This window comes from Camellia sinensis, chromosome 1 (genome assembly GCF_055761805.1).
Source record: "Camellia sinensis isolate YWXY chromosome 1, ASM5576180v1, whole genome shotgun sequence".
NCBI lineage: Eukaryota > Viridiplantae > Streptophyta > Magnoliopsida > Ericales > Theaceae > Camellia > Camellia sinensis.
In genome coordinates, this window is record NC_138961.1 from 171,681,422 (window position 1) to 171,699,306 (window position 17,885).

Below are 17,885 nucleotides of genomic sequence, written 5' to 3' on the forward strand. Positions count from 1 at the left end.
CATATTTGCATAGTCTTTTTACCTATCTTGCGACTATTTTTAGACTTTGTGTATAACATATAAAAGCCTTGTTTTTGCCTGCTCTAAATAGTTGTTTAAGGGTGTTTTAAGCTATGCGGTTGTTTGACCCCTCTTAAGCCTTGTTGGGCTCTATTTTTGTGCCATTTTGGTGAGCTCCGGGACCACCTTGTTTAGCCTTTCTCACCACTGAAATCTTGAGAGATTTCAGTGGTGAGGATGGTGGTTTAGGGTCCTAAGAAGGAGAGGTTCACCCCCTCTCCTTGTTGTCCTTAAAAAGGACCATTTTTGCCTCATGTGTGAGCACCTAGTTTAGGTCCATGTTGGCCATGCATTAACTATTATTTGGTAATATTTTGCCATATATTACCTCTTTTTCATGTTGGTTTAGACACACCTTGCATGCCTTGCATACATGTCTTGTAATGCCATCATTTTGCCTTAACATATACTTAGCATGTAGATTACCATGCTCGCTTGTTTTGGCCAAGCTTTATGAAGCTTTTAGGCTTGTTTTGCCATGCTTAAGGTCTGATGTAGGTTGTCTTAGCCATGCTTGCCATGCTTCGTATAGCCCCTTTGCATTTTAGCTTGTTGGCTTTAAGTGTATGAACCATGAGCATGCATTACTTGCATCATTTTTAGTGGTTTAGCACCACTTATCATGTCATTTCAGTCCACTTAACATGCTCGCATGCTTGCATTTAATGCTCCTTTGATGCTTTAAGAGGTTGTGTTGTACACTCCATGTTTAAGCACTTGTGCATGCCTCCATGTGTAGATCATTTAGATGCCATCTAAGTGATTTTTGGGGCTTGCCTTAACATAATTTGGGACTAATTTGATTCATTTTGATTATTTGCTTCATATGTCACATGATCAAGATTTAAGCCCTTTGGCTTGTCTTGGATTTTGGGTTTTATTTGCATGCCATGTCTATCTTGTTTACTTGGTTTGGCACCATTCTTAACATGATTTTCAAAGCTTAATGTGCATGCTATATGTCCATGTTTGCATCCTCTTAAGTGTGCTTGAGAGTTGCTCTTCAATGCCTAAGTGTTGGTCCTTGTGTGCATGCATGCTTGCATGTTATTTGGTCATCATTCTCTTAGCATTTGGCCACTGTTTTGGGCCTAGTATAAGGCTGTCGAAATCAGTTTAAGACCACCCCTTGCATGTTGATGCATGCTCACCTTGTGTGTTGTTGTATACTTGTATCTTGTATGCTTGTTGATTAGCATTGATGCCTCATACCTTGCATGCTTGCTTGCATAGGTTGCATGCCTAATATGCGTCGTGCATTGCTAGTGCCTATGCTCATGTTGCATACTTAGTCCACCTATCTAGGTTGCATTGCATTGGCATGCATGCCTTGCCTCTTGATCAAGTGATAGAGGTTGGGCCTCTTTGTTTGATTATGTGCATTGCATTTCATTTGATATCAAAGTGCGTACTTGGTTTCTTAGGCCATCACGCATTGAAATGCGCGATTGGTGGTCCGAGGATCGAGAACCATGTCCCTTTGAGTCATAAATATGATAGGGGATGTGTTGGTGCACACATTTGCTTGAAATGCATTACCATGCCCTATTTTGTCCTCTGCTGCTGTCGAAACAGAATTCTACAGGAAGCTTTGGCCGGCCGGCCATCTATACTGCCAACCGACCAAATATGGATGGCCGAGAGCCCAACAAATGGTCGATGATCATCTTGCTATGGCTGGTGATGATTTATCTTAGCCGGTGGTGATCCACAATGTCCAGAGAGTGTTCCTTGAGAATTGTGCCATTTTCAGAGGAGAAAAACAGTGGAAACAGAGGTAACTTGTGCATGGTGGTGGGTTTCCGAGCGGAACCGAGCGCGCATGCATTGGGCCCTCTTCCTGAGGCTGTTTTTACTGTCTTATTAGATTAGTTAATTTGCTTAACTAGTTTAATTTGTCTGTAATAATCAATTAGCTTGTAGGTTAATTAATTGTATTATTCTTTTGGTCCCTCCGAGCGAGGGCGAACTTGTAATAAGTGTGGGTGCGTGTGTGCATGTTTTCCAATCCCCACTTCTTTCTCCCTTTTACTTACCTGCTTTGATGGTTAGTATTAGGACATATTTGATTTAACATACCTTATGCTATTCATGCGTGAATCATTCATCAGTATTGCATGCACCGGGCTCGGTGCATCATGCTAACTACATAAATATTTCAAATCTAACTTGAATACGTGCATCAAATGGTTGCATTTCACATGCCATCCTAGGATTAGCCGAGCCTATCCTCATTGCATTCTGTATGCGTCGCATTAGGCACTTAACATGAACTAGGATCATGCATATGATTACTAACTAGTTCATTGTTTTGGGCACGGAGTACTAGGTGAGCATTTATGCTTTAGCATCTCGCATGAGTGTGAATGTTAACACGACAGCATGCTTACTATGAGGCTACTTGCCTATATGATATAAATTACTTGAGTGCCTGTGGATGGAGGCTGAATTACCTAAATTGGAATAATGCACTAAAACTGTGAGTTTTAAGCCCACTAGATAGTGACAAAACCATCTTTTCTAAAGCCCACTTGAGCGTGGCAAAATCTGCATTTTAGCCTACTCGCGAGTAGCAAACCATTTTCAAAACAAACATGCAATGTTTTGTTCCAATTTAGGCGATTTGGTCCATACTTGTTTGCTGTGCCCATAACATAGTAATTCTAGGCTAATAACTGGAATAGGAACACATAATGCTTTCAAAACAAGATATCATAGTTAGTAGAGGCCGATCTTTGATCGGGCGAGTGGGGGTGCTCATAGCTGTCCTTCTCCAATCGTATCCAAGTTCCCGAGCCGAGGCAACTTTGGCGATGACGAACACGTGGCCTTTGGCACTGAGTCAAGGTTTCCTAAATTTCTCAAAATAAAATATTTAGGTGGCGACTCTGTATCTGGCAAAGCAGTCAATGTTTGGCACTTCTTTTCTAAAGATCTATTTTTTCTCAAAATGATTTATCAGATTTGGACTCTTTGGTTCAGATTAAGAACCGTGACAATTCGAGAGTTCGAACTGTAGTGAGCCCAATATGAACAGAATGGGACTCATCCTCCCGGGGCGTTCGAGGATGTCTACAACTGCTTTTTAGGGTTGACACCTTTCTTCGAAGCTATCGACACTTGTTGTGTTTGAGGACACTACTTTTTAGTGTTGACCCCCCTTACTCTAAGGGTTGACACCTGCCTATGGGTAAGGTTTTTTTCCACACAGTCTTTTCAACTTTAAAGGGTCGACCCCTCTCTTCCCAAGGTTCAACACCTTCTCAAGGGTATTTATATACCCTGTGACCCTTGCATTTCTTGCAACACCAAACAAATTCCTATCCCTAGCCCCTTTTCTTATTCCGGCTACCCTAACGGTCGATCTACATTCCGATCTTCATCCATCTCTCGCAACGTCTCTTCATTCTCTCCATGGATCCTTAAGCCCCTCCTCTTGTTCTAACAAGGAAGCGACCACGTACTTCCTTCTCTTCTACCGCCGTCGCTGCGTCTCCTCCTGTGCAACGTTTCAAGAACAACTACTCCATATTTGCTTTCAACAAGACTACAATGTACGAAAGGTACTCTCTGGACACACAACAGACATCACATTCGTTGAAAAACACTCTATTCCCGTGAAAGCTTGGTTTGATAACCAAAAATGGTCATCTCCTTTGAAACTTGACTATGACATCTATCCTACTCTTATTAAAGAGTTTTTTGCAAATCTCTTGTATGATGCAGAATCTTCTCCTCATACCCTAGACTGTTTTGTTAAGGGTGTCTCTTTCATTTTAAATCCCACTGTCATCAACTACATTTTGAAAACCACTAATGATGGACACAGGGTCACTCCATCGGTTGCTCTTAAACCACCCTAATACTCTCATCTTATATTCCTCACAAATAACCTCGACTTAACGCATCATATCACTCTCTCTGGGAAGGACCTTTTCCTTTGAAATGAGACTGCTACATCACATTATCACACACAACATCATTCCTCGCTCCAGCTTCTTTGATGCCGTCACTTACGGTCACACTTATCTCATCTGGGCCCTATCCACCGGTTTTCTCACTGATTTTGGTTTTTTGGTGGTTCACTATATCGTCAATGCTCATAAACAAAATAATCAAACCCTTCCCTATGACATGATTTTCACAAAAAATTTCAAGCATTTCAAAATTGATCTTAAGGGGAAAGAAAAAGTCCCTAGAGACCCTTCTTCTTATGGGTCTGAAACATTAAGAAATATGGGGTATTCTCTGATCAACAACATATAGACCAAGACCAAGAAAACTGGTTTTTCTCCTGGCCTCCTTGGTCCTACAGTTTCTCTCTCAATAGACAGAAATGCAGTATGACATCGATCAACTGAAAATCCAACAAGCCCAAGTCATTGAAGCTGCCAAAGCTAGTGTGGAGAGCATGGTGATTGCGGTATATGAGATCAAGGACTCAAATGAAGAATTCTGGCAAATTTTCCAACAACAATGGAATGATGATTTGGGTGAACAAATCCAAGAATTTATGTTGTAGTTAGGCCAAGGTTGGCAAGAAGCTGCACCACATTGGCCCCGCACTCCTCCTCCCTTTCGCTGAAGCTCTGTTCCTACTTTTTGATAATGACAAAGGGGGAGAAGTTGTAGTTGTTGTATTTGTTCTAATAGTAGTTGGTTGGTTGTTAACTATTAAGTCTTTAGATGTTTATATTGCCTTTTAGATGTTGTTAATTGTTAAGAAGAATAGATGCATATGGATGCGTTGGTAACAACGCTTTTTAGGTACAAATATTTGGGAAACACAAATTGGGAAGTTGATGTTTTGGAAAGTTAGATACATTGGAAATTTAGATACGTTATGAAAATCTTTTTATATATATGAATCTTGATGAATTCTCCTTGAATGATATGACACTTGTTGATTTTTGTTCTTTAGTGTTAGTTATGATTGGTTGTGAATGTCTTAATATACACTATCACCAACACACACACTTAGAAAGTTATGGATTTTTTATTTTTTTTATTGGTTAAAAAGAGCTTGTGATTTCATTCAATGGAAACAAAATGAAGAAATTTATTGATGAATTTTTAGTGCATATTGACAAGGGGAGCTTGCTCTATATAAAGATTGCTTTATCTATTGAAAATTTTCTTGTCATATATATCTTTCATGTTGTTTTGAATTATTATTGTCTTGGCCTTGAAGCCTTTTCAAATAGGGGGAGTTTTCGATCTCATTTTTCAAAACCTTTATTTACAAAACTTCTTGAAAAACACTTCTTACTATCTTCTCTATGAAACTTGTTCTTTGAGAATTTTTAATATATTTGTCATCATAAAAAATTGGGAGATTGTTAACCCCAAGGTTATTCAAATTTAAATTCTAATTAATTTTGATTATTGACAAATATTTTAAATTCATTTTGTTATTCAAAGTTTTCAAAATAATAGTATACAAATTGTGCTTCAATGGTTCTAGAAGTTATATGATTCTAGAGTGTTGTTTTTCAATGATTTTTGGCCTTTGAAAACATGGGATTAGCACTTGGTTGCAAAACTCTATCTATGCTAAAAACAGGTCCAAGGGTCGACACCAAGATAGTAGGGGTCGACACCAAAATGAGATCACAATGCCTAAGTGTTCCAGCCACAAAGCTTGACACCATGAAAGCAAGGGTCAACACTAAATTTCATAATGTAATCTAGCTGTAAGGGTCGACACCAAGACAGCAAGGGTCGATACAAATTTCAGTATGTAATCTAGTAACAAGGGTCGACACGAAGAACAACAAGGGTTGACACTAAGAGCTTGTTTGGCATGTGCTAAAATAGCACATGCTATTTAGCACATTATCCTATTTAGGTCACAATCATCTTATTTGGGTCACATTACCTCTCTACTACATCACTTCAAACCCAACCCATATTTCACGTTTTTCGTAAAAAGTCAAAAAGTATACTAATCTAGCACTTCCTAAACAACCCCTAAATTTCAGAATGTAATCTAGCAGCAAGGGTTGACACCAAAAATGATAAGTGTCGACACTAGAAACACCTTAGAACTCAACTCAGAGAAGAGAAGAAAGCAAAGGGTTAAAACCTAATCTGTAAGGGTTAACACCTGTAAAATTGAGGTTTCAAAAATCCAGCTGCCAAATCAGATTTGGACTGACACAACCCTTTTCCCAATCACTTTTTCAGATTTATATGCAGAATATGTCATATTTTCTAACCACTAAGCAAATCTCTTGGCACCATATCTTCTACTAAGAAGTTGACTTATGAAGTTGAGCATTAAATAAAAGCTTATGCATTTAATGAACCTTCTCTTACCAAGGCCTGCCTATAGTCTGTATTTACCATACTCTGATCAAACACAGCTGGAAGATGTCCTCCATGATTTGCTGAAACAACTAAAAGATTCAAATCTCCTCTCTCCAATAGCTAGAAGCCATTAATGCTATAAAGATGAAGCTTTCCTTGTTCGAACGATACACTTCTTCAATACAAGAAACCCAGAGCATTAAAGAGCATTTTATATACTTTAAATGTCAATGTGGTTAACTTAAGTCAATCTTAATTAAACCACTTTAATTAAGCCTATATAAGGCTACTTTGACTCCCTTATTTTACTTTGCACCCTCATTTCCTACTCCTTGAGCTCATAAATGTGAAGGGAAGAGAGAATTAGAGAGTGAAAGTTGATCTTAAGAGGCAAAAAGGGAAGAACTGCTAGGAAATTAAAGGAGGATTGGAGAATTGAGTTAGGATTCACCAAGAACTCAAAGAATTGAAGACTTTAGGTAAGAAACCAAACCTTAGTCTTCAAGTTGAGCTGATCCACCCATGAATTTAAGTGAATTGAGCTAGGAGATGTATAAACCAAGCTTAAGAAGTAGGAAGGAAGACCAATTCAAACATGCATGTATATTTCATTACATTTGGAGCATGTTTACAAGGAATTCTCTCATGCATGTCACAAATTGAGCGTAGTTGTAGAAATTCATCATGTTTTACATCCTCTCATTTCATTTGATCATGATTTAGCAAGTTGAAGCTCAATCATTTCATGAATGTCATGTTTTTAGAGAATTCATGAAGTTAAGTTGAATTTGTGAACAATTGGCATTCTTTTGGGCCTTGATTTCATGAAAGAATCTTTAAATCATGATGTTTTGTGAATATCTAAATGTTTTTCAGAATTTTGGCCCAAAAGGATGAGTTTTGAAGTGTTTAGTTTGAGTTTGAAGCTTTAGAGATCAAATCTGAAAATTCTAGAATTTGAATCTACGCTCGAGTGTAGGAGTTCACGCTCGAGCGAAGCACTCTGAATGCGTGCACTTTCGCTCGAGCGACATGATACTCGCTTGAGCGTGAAATGCATGTATCCAGAAGTTCACATGTTTTGCAATACGCTCGAGCGACAGAAGTCACGCTCGAGCGACAGAAGTCACGCTCGAGCGGAGATCGAGCGTCCATCGAGCGTGAAAAATAATTAACCAATACTTTTTCAGAGTTTATAGTTCGCTCAAGCTAAGGAAGTCACGCTCGAGAGAACCCTCACTTTTTGCATGTCCACTCGAGCGAGGAAAGCCACGCTCGAGCATGGATCCTGTTTTCAGCAAGTTTTGGAAAAGTGTTTCAAATACATTTTTGCATCCTCATTCCATCCTAGGCATTCCTAGGCCAAGATTAAGGCATAGTAAGGAGGATCAATGAAGAGACACACTAAGAACAAGAACGTAATGGGTTAGATGTATTCCAACGTGTGTTTCAAATGTGTATTTGTTATGTGTTAATGTAGGTCACGTGCCGTAGACCATTTTCTTAGCCTGCTATGTCTGTCTGCACCCGAAGCCAACTGTGAGTAATAACTTAGTAAAGTTATGTTCAACTTTATTTATTTTTTGTATAATGAATTAAGATCTATTTTATGAAATCATATGTTCTGTACAATGAATGATTGTCCAATTTCTAATAATATATTTGTGGCATCCTTAGCATCATGTGATATTAGTTAGCTGTTACCCGGTATCAGAGGTTCCATCATGGAACTTATTATGTCTGTCATCTACTACCTGTACCGGAGGCTCCATCATGGAGCTCAACATGTATATTCTCTGTTACCCGGATCCGGAGGTTCCTTTATGGAACTGGTTATTCATAATCACCATAGGTTCTGTATATGTTCTGTTAGCGCTAATGGATGTACCACGTATGATTAAGCATGAACTCTGATTTCTGTATATGATCTGAGCAAGAATATGAATATAAATCTGTTATGAATCTGAATTGTGATTTATGAATCTGTATGGACATCATTCATTAAACCCTTTACTCTGTTATTATTCACTGGGCTCCAGCTCACTATTTATATTATGTATATAGGTGAATAGGCACGTGACCAGGCCCAAAGTTGACGACCTATGTTTTAGTTTTGTCAGCCAACCTTTGTGCCTCCCGAGGAGGTTCCGGATGGAAACAAGTTTAGTGGCTGTTTTTGTGATATACCAGACTTTGCTCTTTTTAAGTACAGGCAAGATTTCTATTTATATGTTGTTGGAGTGATGTGTAAATACTATATCTTTTGACTTCGCTCGCAAGTTTTTAAAAGTTTTAAATTATTTGTCTATCTGTTCCATGTATGTCATCACAACTCATTGGACCTCGTATATTTTGTATATTTTCTTTCATAGCCCCTAACTATATGATATTCTGTTAAGAGACCTTTGGTAATCTAAGGATTATTGGTTGGTTACGACGCTAAACCCATAGGGCCGGGTTTGGGCCATGACAGAGTGGTATCAGAGCACGTGTTTTACCGCATACACAGGTCCATATGAGCTTAGGATGTCCTAGTAAGAAATAGGGGTATTCCATCTGCATGTGTGAGTGTGTGGTAATCCAAATGGATATGGAAAAAAAAAAAAAAAAAAAAACCTGAATATAAATCTGAGTAAATGAATTGAAAAAATGAATGAGATTATTCCTATGTTTATTATTATTTGGTGTCTCTGTAGTAACATGGAGAATGCAAGAGGAAATGATAGAAGTGAATCTTCAGAGGCTCACATGAGCCGAATGGAATAGATGCTTACTGCCTTGACCGAAGCTGATGCAACAACAAAGACAACAACCTTTGCCCCCTCTGCCTCTTCTGGTACAAGCTGAAACCGATAATAATGACATTATCAACCTGACACAGAAATTCATGAAAATGAAACCGCAAACATTCTTTGGTGGAATCGAATCGTTGAAAATAGAGACATGGTTGCTTGAGATGGAAAACCTGTTTGAGGTGTTTCCTTGTACCGAGACTCAGAAGGTTTTATTGGCCATCTATACTCTTAAAGACGAAGCTTGGAGATGTTGGTTAGTGATTCGGAATACCAATGTAGATATGACGTGGGCTCGATTCCATGGGATCTTTTATGAAAAATATTTTCCTCAACGTTTTCGGGACTGAAAAGTGTCTGAATTCCAAAAACTTAAGCAAGGCAAAATGTCTGTAGCCAAGTACGAGGAAAAGTTCACTGAATTAGCTAGATTTGCTTCTCATATGGTGGACACAAACTACAAGAAAGCCCGCAAATTTGAGGGAGGATTGGACTTAGACATATTTGATAGAGTTGGTGTACCAAAATTGCCAACATATGTGCAAGTTCTTGACAGATCCTTAATGGCGGAATCCACCTTAGCTGCTAAGAGACAAAGTAAAGGCCCCAACAGTGACAAAAACTGATTGGAGAGGAAAAAGGTTTGGGTATGGTTTCAGAAAAGGCCGTTCTCATGTAAGTAAAAAGCAGAATATGGGGTCTACAAGCAGCTCGAGTCAGAGCAATGGGTCTATTCTGGTTTGTCTAGATTGTGAAAAAAGGCATAGGGGTGTATGTTACCGAGCATCTGGTGCTTGTTTCCGATGTGGCAAGATAGGCCATGTAGTGAAAGATTGCCCGCTTGGGTCTGATAATGCCAACCGCCCTATGGCGAGTTCAACTGGGTCCGCCTCTACAGTCAAAATAAATGCAAAAGCTAACACTGGGAAAGAACCTCTGAGACAAGGTCGAGTGTTTGCCTTAGTGCCTGGTGACGTACAAAACACTGAAACTGTGGTGTCAAGTATACTCCCTATATGTTCTCAAAATGCATGTGTACTGATAAATTCTAGTTCTACGCATTTCTTCGTGTCACATGCTTTCTCTCGAAAATTAACTAGACCACTAGAACCTATGACATATTTGTTATCTGTATCTACACCGTCTGGGGGTTCTATGATATGTGCTTATGTTTATCCAGCATGTGATATTATGATTGGTGATATGACATTGTATGTTGACTTGTTGCCCTTGAACATTGATAATTTTGATTATATTTTAGGTATGGACTGGTTGACTAAGTACTGTGCTACTATTGACTATGCAAGTAAATCTATTATGTTTAGATCACCGGGTATGCCTGAATTTATTTTTATTAGAAATGGGGTAGTTCCTCCCCCATACTTGATTTCGGCCTTGAAAGCTGTTAAATTGCTTAGGAAGGGATGTAGGGGCTACTTGTGTTGTATACTGACTGCATCATCTGATAGTACTAATATGGAAACTATTCCTGTTGCTTGTGAATTTCCTGATGTGTTTCCGAATGACTTGTCTGGAGACTTGGTTGATAGAGAAATTGAATTCACTATTGAAGTGACTCCAGGAACACAACCTATTTCCAAGACCCCTTATAGAATGTCAACCTCAGAATTGAAAAAATTAAAAACTCAACTTTAGGAACTACTAAACAAGAAATTCATCTGCCCGAGCACTTCACCTTGGGGTGCTCCAATTCTATTTGTCAAAAAGAAAGATGGATCTTTGAAGTTATGTATAGACTATCAAGAATTGAACAAGGTAACTATCAAGAACAAATACCCTCTACCCCGAATAAATGACTTGTTTGATCAACTTCAGGGAGCCCAAGTGTTTTCCAAGATTGACCTTAGATCCGGGTATCACCAGTTAAAAGTTAAGGCATAAGACATCTAGAAAACTGCATTCAGAACTAGATATGGACATTATGAATTTCTAGTAATGCCGTTTGGGGTGACTAATGCATCTGCTGCCTTTATGGACCTCATGAACAGGGTGTTTAAATCATTTTTGGATGAATTTGTTGTTGTATTTATGGATGATATTTTGATTTACTCGAAAAGCAAGGAAGATCATGAGAATCACTTGAGAACTATGTTACAGATTTTCAGAGAAAAGAAGCTATATGCAAAATTGTCCAAATGTGAATTTTAGCTTGACAATGTAACATTTTTAGGACACGTAATCAACAAAGATGGTATCTCTGTTGACCTACAGAAAATTAAAGCTATTGTGGACTGGCCTAAACCGACAAATGTGACAGAAGTTAGAAGTTTTCTGGAACTTGCTGGGTATTACAGAAGATTTGTGAAAGACTTTTCAAAGCTTGCTATGCCATTAACCCAGTTAACGTAGAAAAACGTCTCATTTGATTAGAATGATCAGAAAGAGTTTGCCTTCCAAGAGTTGAAAACCAGGTTAGTAACTATACCAATTTTGACTCTGCCTAATGGTACTGATGGGTTTCAGATTTACAGTAATGCTTCCTACAAAGGTTTGGGGTGTGTTAATGCAAATTGGGAAAGTAATTGCTTATGTCTCTCGGCAACTCTGTCCACATGAAAAGAATTACCCAACTCATGACCTTGAATTGGTAGCTGTCATTTTTGCTTTAAAAATTTGGCGACATTATCTATATGGTGTCACTTGCGAAGTATATACTGACCATAAAAGCCTCAAATATTTATTCTCTAAAAAAAAATTGAACATGAGACAGAGGAGATGGTTGGAATTGATCAAGGACTATGATTTGCAAATTTTGTATCATCCAGGAAAAGCTAATACTGTAGCTGACGCCTTGAGCTGAAAGTCGATTTGAAATTTGTCATGTTTGCTTTCCAGTCAAAAAGAATTGCTAGATAACCTGGAAAAGAATGAGATTGAAATTGTTTTACAAGAGCAAGGTGGGATTTTAGCTGCCATTTCCGCTCAACCTGTAATCATTGAAGAAATCAAACAGAAGCAACTTGAAGATGAGTACTTGAAAAAGATTGTGGAAGAATTTGACTTAAAGCCGAGGACGGGGTTTGTGTTTGAGAATAATGTGTTAAAATTTCAGAATAGACTCTGTGTACCAGATTCCTTTGATTTAAGAAAGCGTATTATGATCGAAGCTCACAGCACCAAATTTTCCATGCATCCAGGGAACACAAAGATGTATCCTGATTTGAGACAAAATTTTTGTAGACTGGAATGAAAAAGTGCATTGCAGATTTTGTGGCTAGATGTTTACATTGCCAACAAGTTAAAGCCGAACATCAATGACCCGCTGGTTTGTTACAGCCGCTTCTAATACTGGAATGGAAATGAGAGCACATTACCATGGACTTCATTGTGGGATTGCCTCGCTCTCCTCGAGGTATGGATTCTATCTGGGTTATAGTTAATCGTTTGACTAAATCTGCCCATTTTTTGCCTGTTAAAACTATTTACAATGCGGACAAGTTAGCTAACATGTATATGAATGAAATTGTGAGATTACATGGTGTACCAGTATATATTGTATCTGACAGAGATTCGAAGTTTACATCAAGATTCTGATAGAGTTTGCAACTGGCTAGGAACCGAATTGCGATTGAGTAGTGCTTACCATCCATAGACAGACGGTCAATCTGAAAGAACCAATCAAACTTTGGAAGATATGCTCAGAATGTGTGTATTAGATTTCCAAGGAAATTGGGAGACTTATCTACCATTAGCTGAATTTGTATATAACAACAGTTATCATTCAAGTATTGGGATGGCTCCTTATGAAGCTCTGTATGGAAGAAAATGACGATCACTGATATGTTGGGCTGAGGTAGGTGATAGACTTTTGTTGGGACCGGAACTTGTACAAGAAACAACTGAAAATGTGAAATTAATTCAACAAAGGTTGAGAACTCACAAAGTCGTCAGAAGAGCTATGCAGATGTTCGAAGAAGAGACAGAGAATATGAAGTTGGGGACCATGTGTTTATAAAAGTGACCCCTATGAAAGGACAAACTCGGTTTGGTGTTAAGGGCAAGTTGGCGCCAAGGTATGTTGAGCCATATGAGATTCTTGAAAAGATCAATCCGGTAACGTATCGAGTAGCCTTACCTCCGGTAATGGAGCATATGCACAACGTTTTTCATGTTTCAATGCTTCGAGATTACTTACGAGACTCGTTCTATGTTATAGAGCCGACCCATGTGCTTTTGAAGGATTATTATACTTACGAAGAAAGACCTATACAGATTGTGAACTGCCGAATCAAAAGATTAAGAAACAAGGAAATTCTGTTAGTGAAGGTTGATTGGCAGAATCATGGAGGAACTTATGCTACATGGGAAACAGAAGAAGATGATGAAAAGATATCCTAAACTGTTCCCTTTGGACCCGGTGTTCCTCCAAAATGAAGGTAATTCGAGTTTGGAGGACCAAGCTCTTTTAAAGGGGGAAGATTGTAGCAACCCCGACCTATAATTAACGTTAATTCATAATTTCATGTGCCTAATAAGTCACTACGATCAAATTTTGGATGTATTCCATATGTGTTGCATTATTTGTGTTTTATCTGTTCATTGTAGGAATATCTATTTGAGATTCTGCTATATTTTGCGAATTGAAGGCCCTATCGGCATCTGATTCTAAAATTGATTTGATTTATGTGTTGTGTGGAATTTGTAGAATTTTATGGTAGGTTTAATTGAAATTCGATTTGGAACGATTAAATTAGAATAATAAATATCAATGTGATTAACCTAAGTCAATCTTAATTAAGCCACTTTAATTAAGCCTATATAAGGCTACTTTGACTCCCTTATTTTACTTTACACCCTCATTCCCTACTCCTTGAGCTTATAAACATGAGGGGAAGAGAGAATTAGAGAGTGAGAGTTGATCTCAAGAGGTAAAAAGGGAAGAATTGCTAGGAAATTAAAGGAGAATTGGATAATTGAGTTAGGATTCACCAAGAGCTCAAAGAATTGAAGACTTTAGTAAAAAACCAAACCTTTAGCCTTGAAGTTGAGTTGATCCACCCATGAATTTAAGTGAATTGAGCTAGGAGATGTATAAACCAAGCTTAAGAAGTAGGAAGGAAGACCAATTCAAACATGCATGTATATTTCATTACATTTGAGCATGTTTACAAGGAATTCTCTCATGCATGTCACATATTGAGCTTAATTGTAGAAATTCATCATGTTTTACATCCTCTCATTTCATTTGATCATGATTTAGCAAGTTGAAGCTCAATCATTTCATGCATGTCATGTTTGTGAACAATTGGCATACTTTTGGGCCTTGATTTCATGAAAGGATCTTTAAATCATGATGTTTTGTGAATATCTAAATGTTTTTTAGAATTTTGGCCCAAGAGGATGAGTTTTGAAGTGTTTAGTTTGAGTTTGAAGCGTGGAGATCAAATCTAGAACTTCTAGAATTTGAATCTATGCTCGAGTGAAGCACTCTGAATGCGTGCACTTTCGCTCGAGCGACATGACACCCGCTTAAGCATGAAATGCATGTTTCCAGAAGTTCACATGTTTTGCAGTTCACTCGAGTGACAGAAGTCTCGCTCGAGTGAGGGCTTGAGTCTCACGCTCGAGCGGAGATCGAGCGTCCGTCGAGCGTGAAAAATAAGTAACCAGTACTTTTTCAGAGTTTACAGTCCACTCGAAGTGAGGAAGTCACGCTTGAACCTTTTGCATGTCTGCTCGAGCGTGGACCCTATTTTCAGCAAGTTTTGGAAAAGTGTTTCAAATACATTTTTGCATCCTCATTCCATCCTAGGCATTTCTAGGCCAAGATTAAGGCATAGTAAGGGGGATCAAGGAAGAGAAACACTATGAACAAGAACGTAATGGGTTAGATGTATTCCAACGTGTGTTTCAAATGTGTATTTGTTATGTGTTAATGTAGGTCACATGTCGTAGACCGTTTTCTTAGCCTGCTCTGTCTGTCTGCACCCGAAGCCAACTGTGAGTAATAACTTAGTAAAGTTATGTTCAACTTTATTTATTTTTTGTATAATGAATTAAGATCTGTTTTCTGAAATGATATGTTCTGTACAATGAATGATTGACCAATTTCTAATAATGTATTCGTGGCATCCTGAGCATCATGTGATATATGTTTGTTGTTGCCCGGTATCAGAGGTTCCATCATGGAACTTATTATGTCTGTCATCTGTTACCCGTACCGGAGGGTCCATCATGGAGCTCAGCATGTATATTCTCTGTTTCCCGGATCCGGAGGTTCCTTATGGAATTGGTTAATCATAACCACCATATGTTCTGCATCTGTTCTGTTAGTTCTAACGGATATACCACATATGATTAAGCACGAACTTTGATTTCTGTATATGATCTGAGCAAGAATATGAATATAAATCTGTTATGAATCTGAATTATGATTTATGAATCTGTATGGACATCATTCATTAAAACCCTTTACTCCGTTATTATTCACTGGGCTCCAGCTCACTATTTATATTATGTATGTAGGTGAGCAGGCACGTGACCAGGCCCAAAGTTGGCAGCCTATGTTTTGGTTTTTGTCAGCCAACCTTTGTGCCTCTTAAGCAGGTTCCGGATGGAAACAAGTTCAGTGGCTGTTTTTGTGATGTACCAGATTTTACTCCTTTTAAGTGCGGGCAAGATTTATGTTTATATGTTGTTGGAGTGATGTGTAAATACTATATCTTTTGACTTTGCACGCAAGTTTTTAAAAGTTTTAAATTATTTGTCTATCTGTTCTATGTATGTCATCACAGCTCATTGGACCTTGTATATCTTGTATATTTGCTTCCGTTGCCCCTAATTATATGATATTCTGTTAAGAGGCCTTTGGTAATCCAAGGATTACTGGCCGGTTACGATGCTAAACCCATAGGGGCGGGTTTTGGCCGTGACAGTTTATGCATAACCTGTTCATTACTCGTGGTTGGCGAGAAAAAAAAAACAAAAAAGGTTCTTTAAGTAGTAACAACGATCACTATGATAGATACACTCTGCCACTTGAGCCAACTTACTTTTATTCTATTTATCACATCATCTCCAACCTCACCATCCTTTTTAGTAATTGAACCTAGGTTTTCAATAATTGTTGAAAAATAATTTCAAAATTGTTAGAACAACTATGCAAATAGCTATATAACAGGTGTGGCATGGGGGTAGGGATAGGTTCTCATTTGATCCTTCCTAAACTTGCAACCCCCTCTACCAAACCATCTAATTAGGGATGTGGGTGGTTTTTTCCATGAAAGTGATTCTTCTTATGATTGTCCATTCCCTAGAAATTGAGTTTGTGGTCCATCTTGCTGGCAGGGCATTGAAATGTTCTGCTATCATAAGTTCAGAACAAATGCATCTGAAGGAGTTCACAGTTGGATAGAGTGATGCACGATAGTGATGGCATCTTCTAATTTCTAGTAGAGGGGTTAATACATGTTATTTAATCCATGTGACACCCTCAGATATGGCACACCTTCATTTTTTGGCATGTAAAAAAGGTGCAAATAAAAGCCTAGAGCTAAGCATCCAGAAAGCAAGTTGCACAACTATTTTTTCAAAGAATATTGTGTTTGCTGATGTTCTGCACTCTGGATTGCTTATGGTGCCAATCGTGAAGAAATTGTGAAGTGAGGCTATTATGCATGATCCTCCAAATCCCATGGAAATTCAGCTTATTGTTATCCAAAAAAAAAAAAGCTTGATCCTTCAAGTCCCATGGAAATTTAGCTTCAGGATAGTAAGAAATGGGTATGCTCATGCTATCTTTATGCAATGTGTGGTTTACTAAATACACAAAAAAAAACTACCTTGGAAGAAATTAACAAAATAATTGTGTGAAGTCTTACACCAATGGTACTCCTCATCAGCAAAGGGTTTTGCATTGCATATTTCTCTGACTGATGCCACTAGCCATGTGCCTACTAGTTGATAACTTGATATTCAATCATTTATTTTTCACTATAGTAAACTGTCGTTCATTCATTTTCTTGTTTCTGTCTGTTTTCTTTAATACGCTACATCTTTGTAGTTGGAAGATTTTTGCATCTCAATTGTGAAAAAAATCAAAGACGCCTTTGGTTGGCCTGGGAATATAATGACAGAAAAGGGTGTTAGTGCTTGGATTGGTGAACTTCCAGCAGTCTTAAGAAAGCTTGGTGAGGCTGATTCGAGCCTTGAAGAGATTCCATCTAGCTCTGCTCCATTAAAGGAAAATGATGAAGAATTGGGGACATCCACTCAGGATATTGCAAGTTATCAGGTATCTTTTTAAACAATTTCTGCTTTTTTTGCTAGCCAAACCTAGTTAAATATGATAGAAAACAAAGAAGAACAATGAGAGAAAATCTTTATGAAAGCAAGGTACTTCCCGATGTGTGTTTGTTGGTGTCATTCTGCTATCTGCATGCTGTATTATCCTGACTAGTAATACATGCCCTATTTATGCAGAGTATTCCTTGCCGTGCATTTTGAGCTTTCTGTCATATTTCTACGTATACACCCCTTGGGCATATGCATGAAAGATTGCATATAAATCTATACAATCATTTACACATCTAGTTTGGAACTATTATACCTCTATCTAAGTGGCAATCGAAAATTGAAATTTCGGAACTTGATTGAAATGTTGAAATGTTGGAACTTGATTCTTTTGTATTTTTGCTTAAACACACTTCTTGAATTGGAAAAGTAGAAATCTTTAATTGTTATTCTAGTCCATGCTTCTAAAGG

At 38.1% G+C, this 17,885-nt stretch overlaps 1 protein-coding gene across 1 annotated transcript; it reads left to right on the plus strand.

Moving 5' to 3' along the window:
* The first annotated feature begins 9,160 nt into the window (after nt 1–9,160).
* Nucleotides 9,161–9,787, plus strand: LOC145820717 (uncharacterized). The gene is made up of 2 exons (XM_082917325.1): nt 9,161–9,413; nt 9,516–9,787. The coding sequence occupies exons 1-2, from the start codon at nt 9,161–9,163 to the stop codon at nt 9,785–9,787; spliced, it is 525 nt and encodes a 174-aa protein (XP_082773451.1).
* Nucleotides 9,788–17,885: the final 8,098 nt, after the last annotated feature.

Excerpts from the sequence above, each read along its gene's own strand:
- LOC145820717 (XM_082917325.1), top strand. The coding sequence starts at position 9,161 with ATGCAACAACAAAGACAACAACCTTTGCCCCCTCTGCCTCTTCTGGTA. Across the intron at positions 9,414-9,515 it reads TAAAGACGAAGCTTGGAGAT|TGTCTGAATTCCAAAAACTT; the intron begins GTTGGTTAGTGA and ends GGGACTGAAAAG.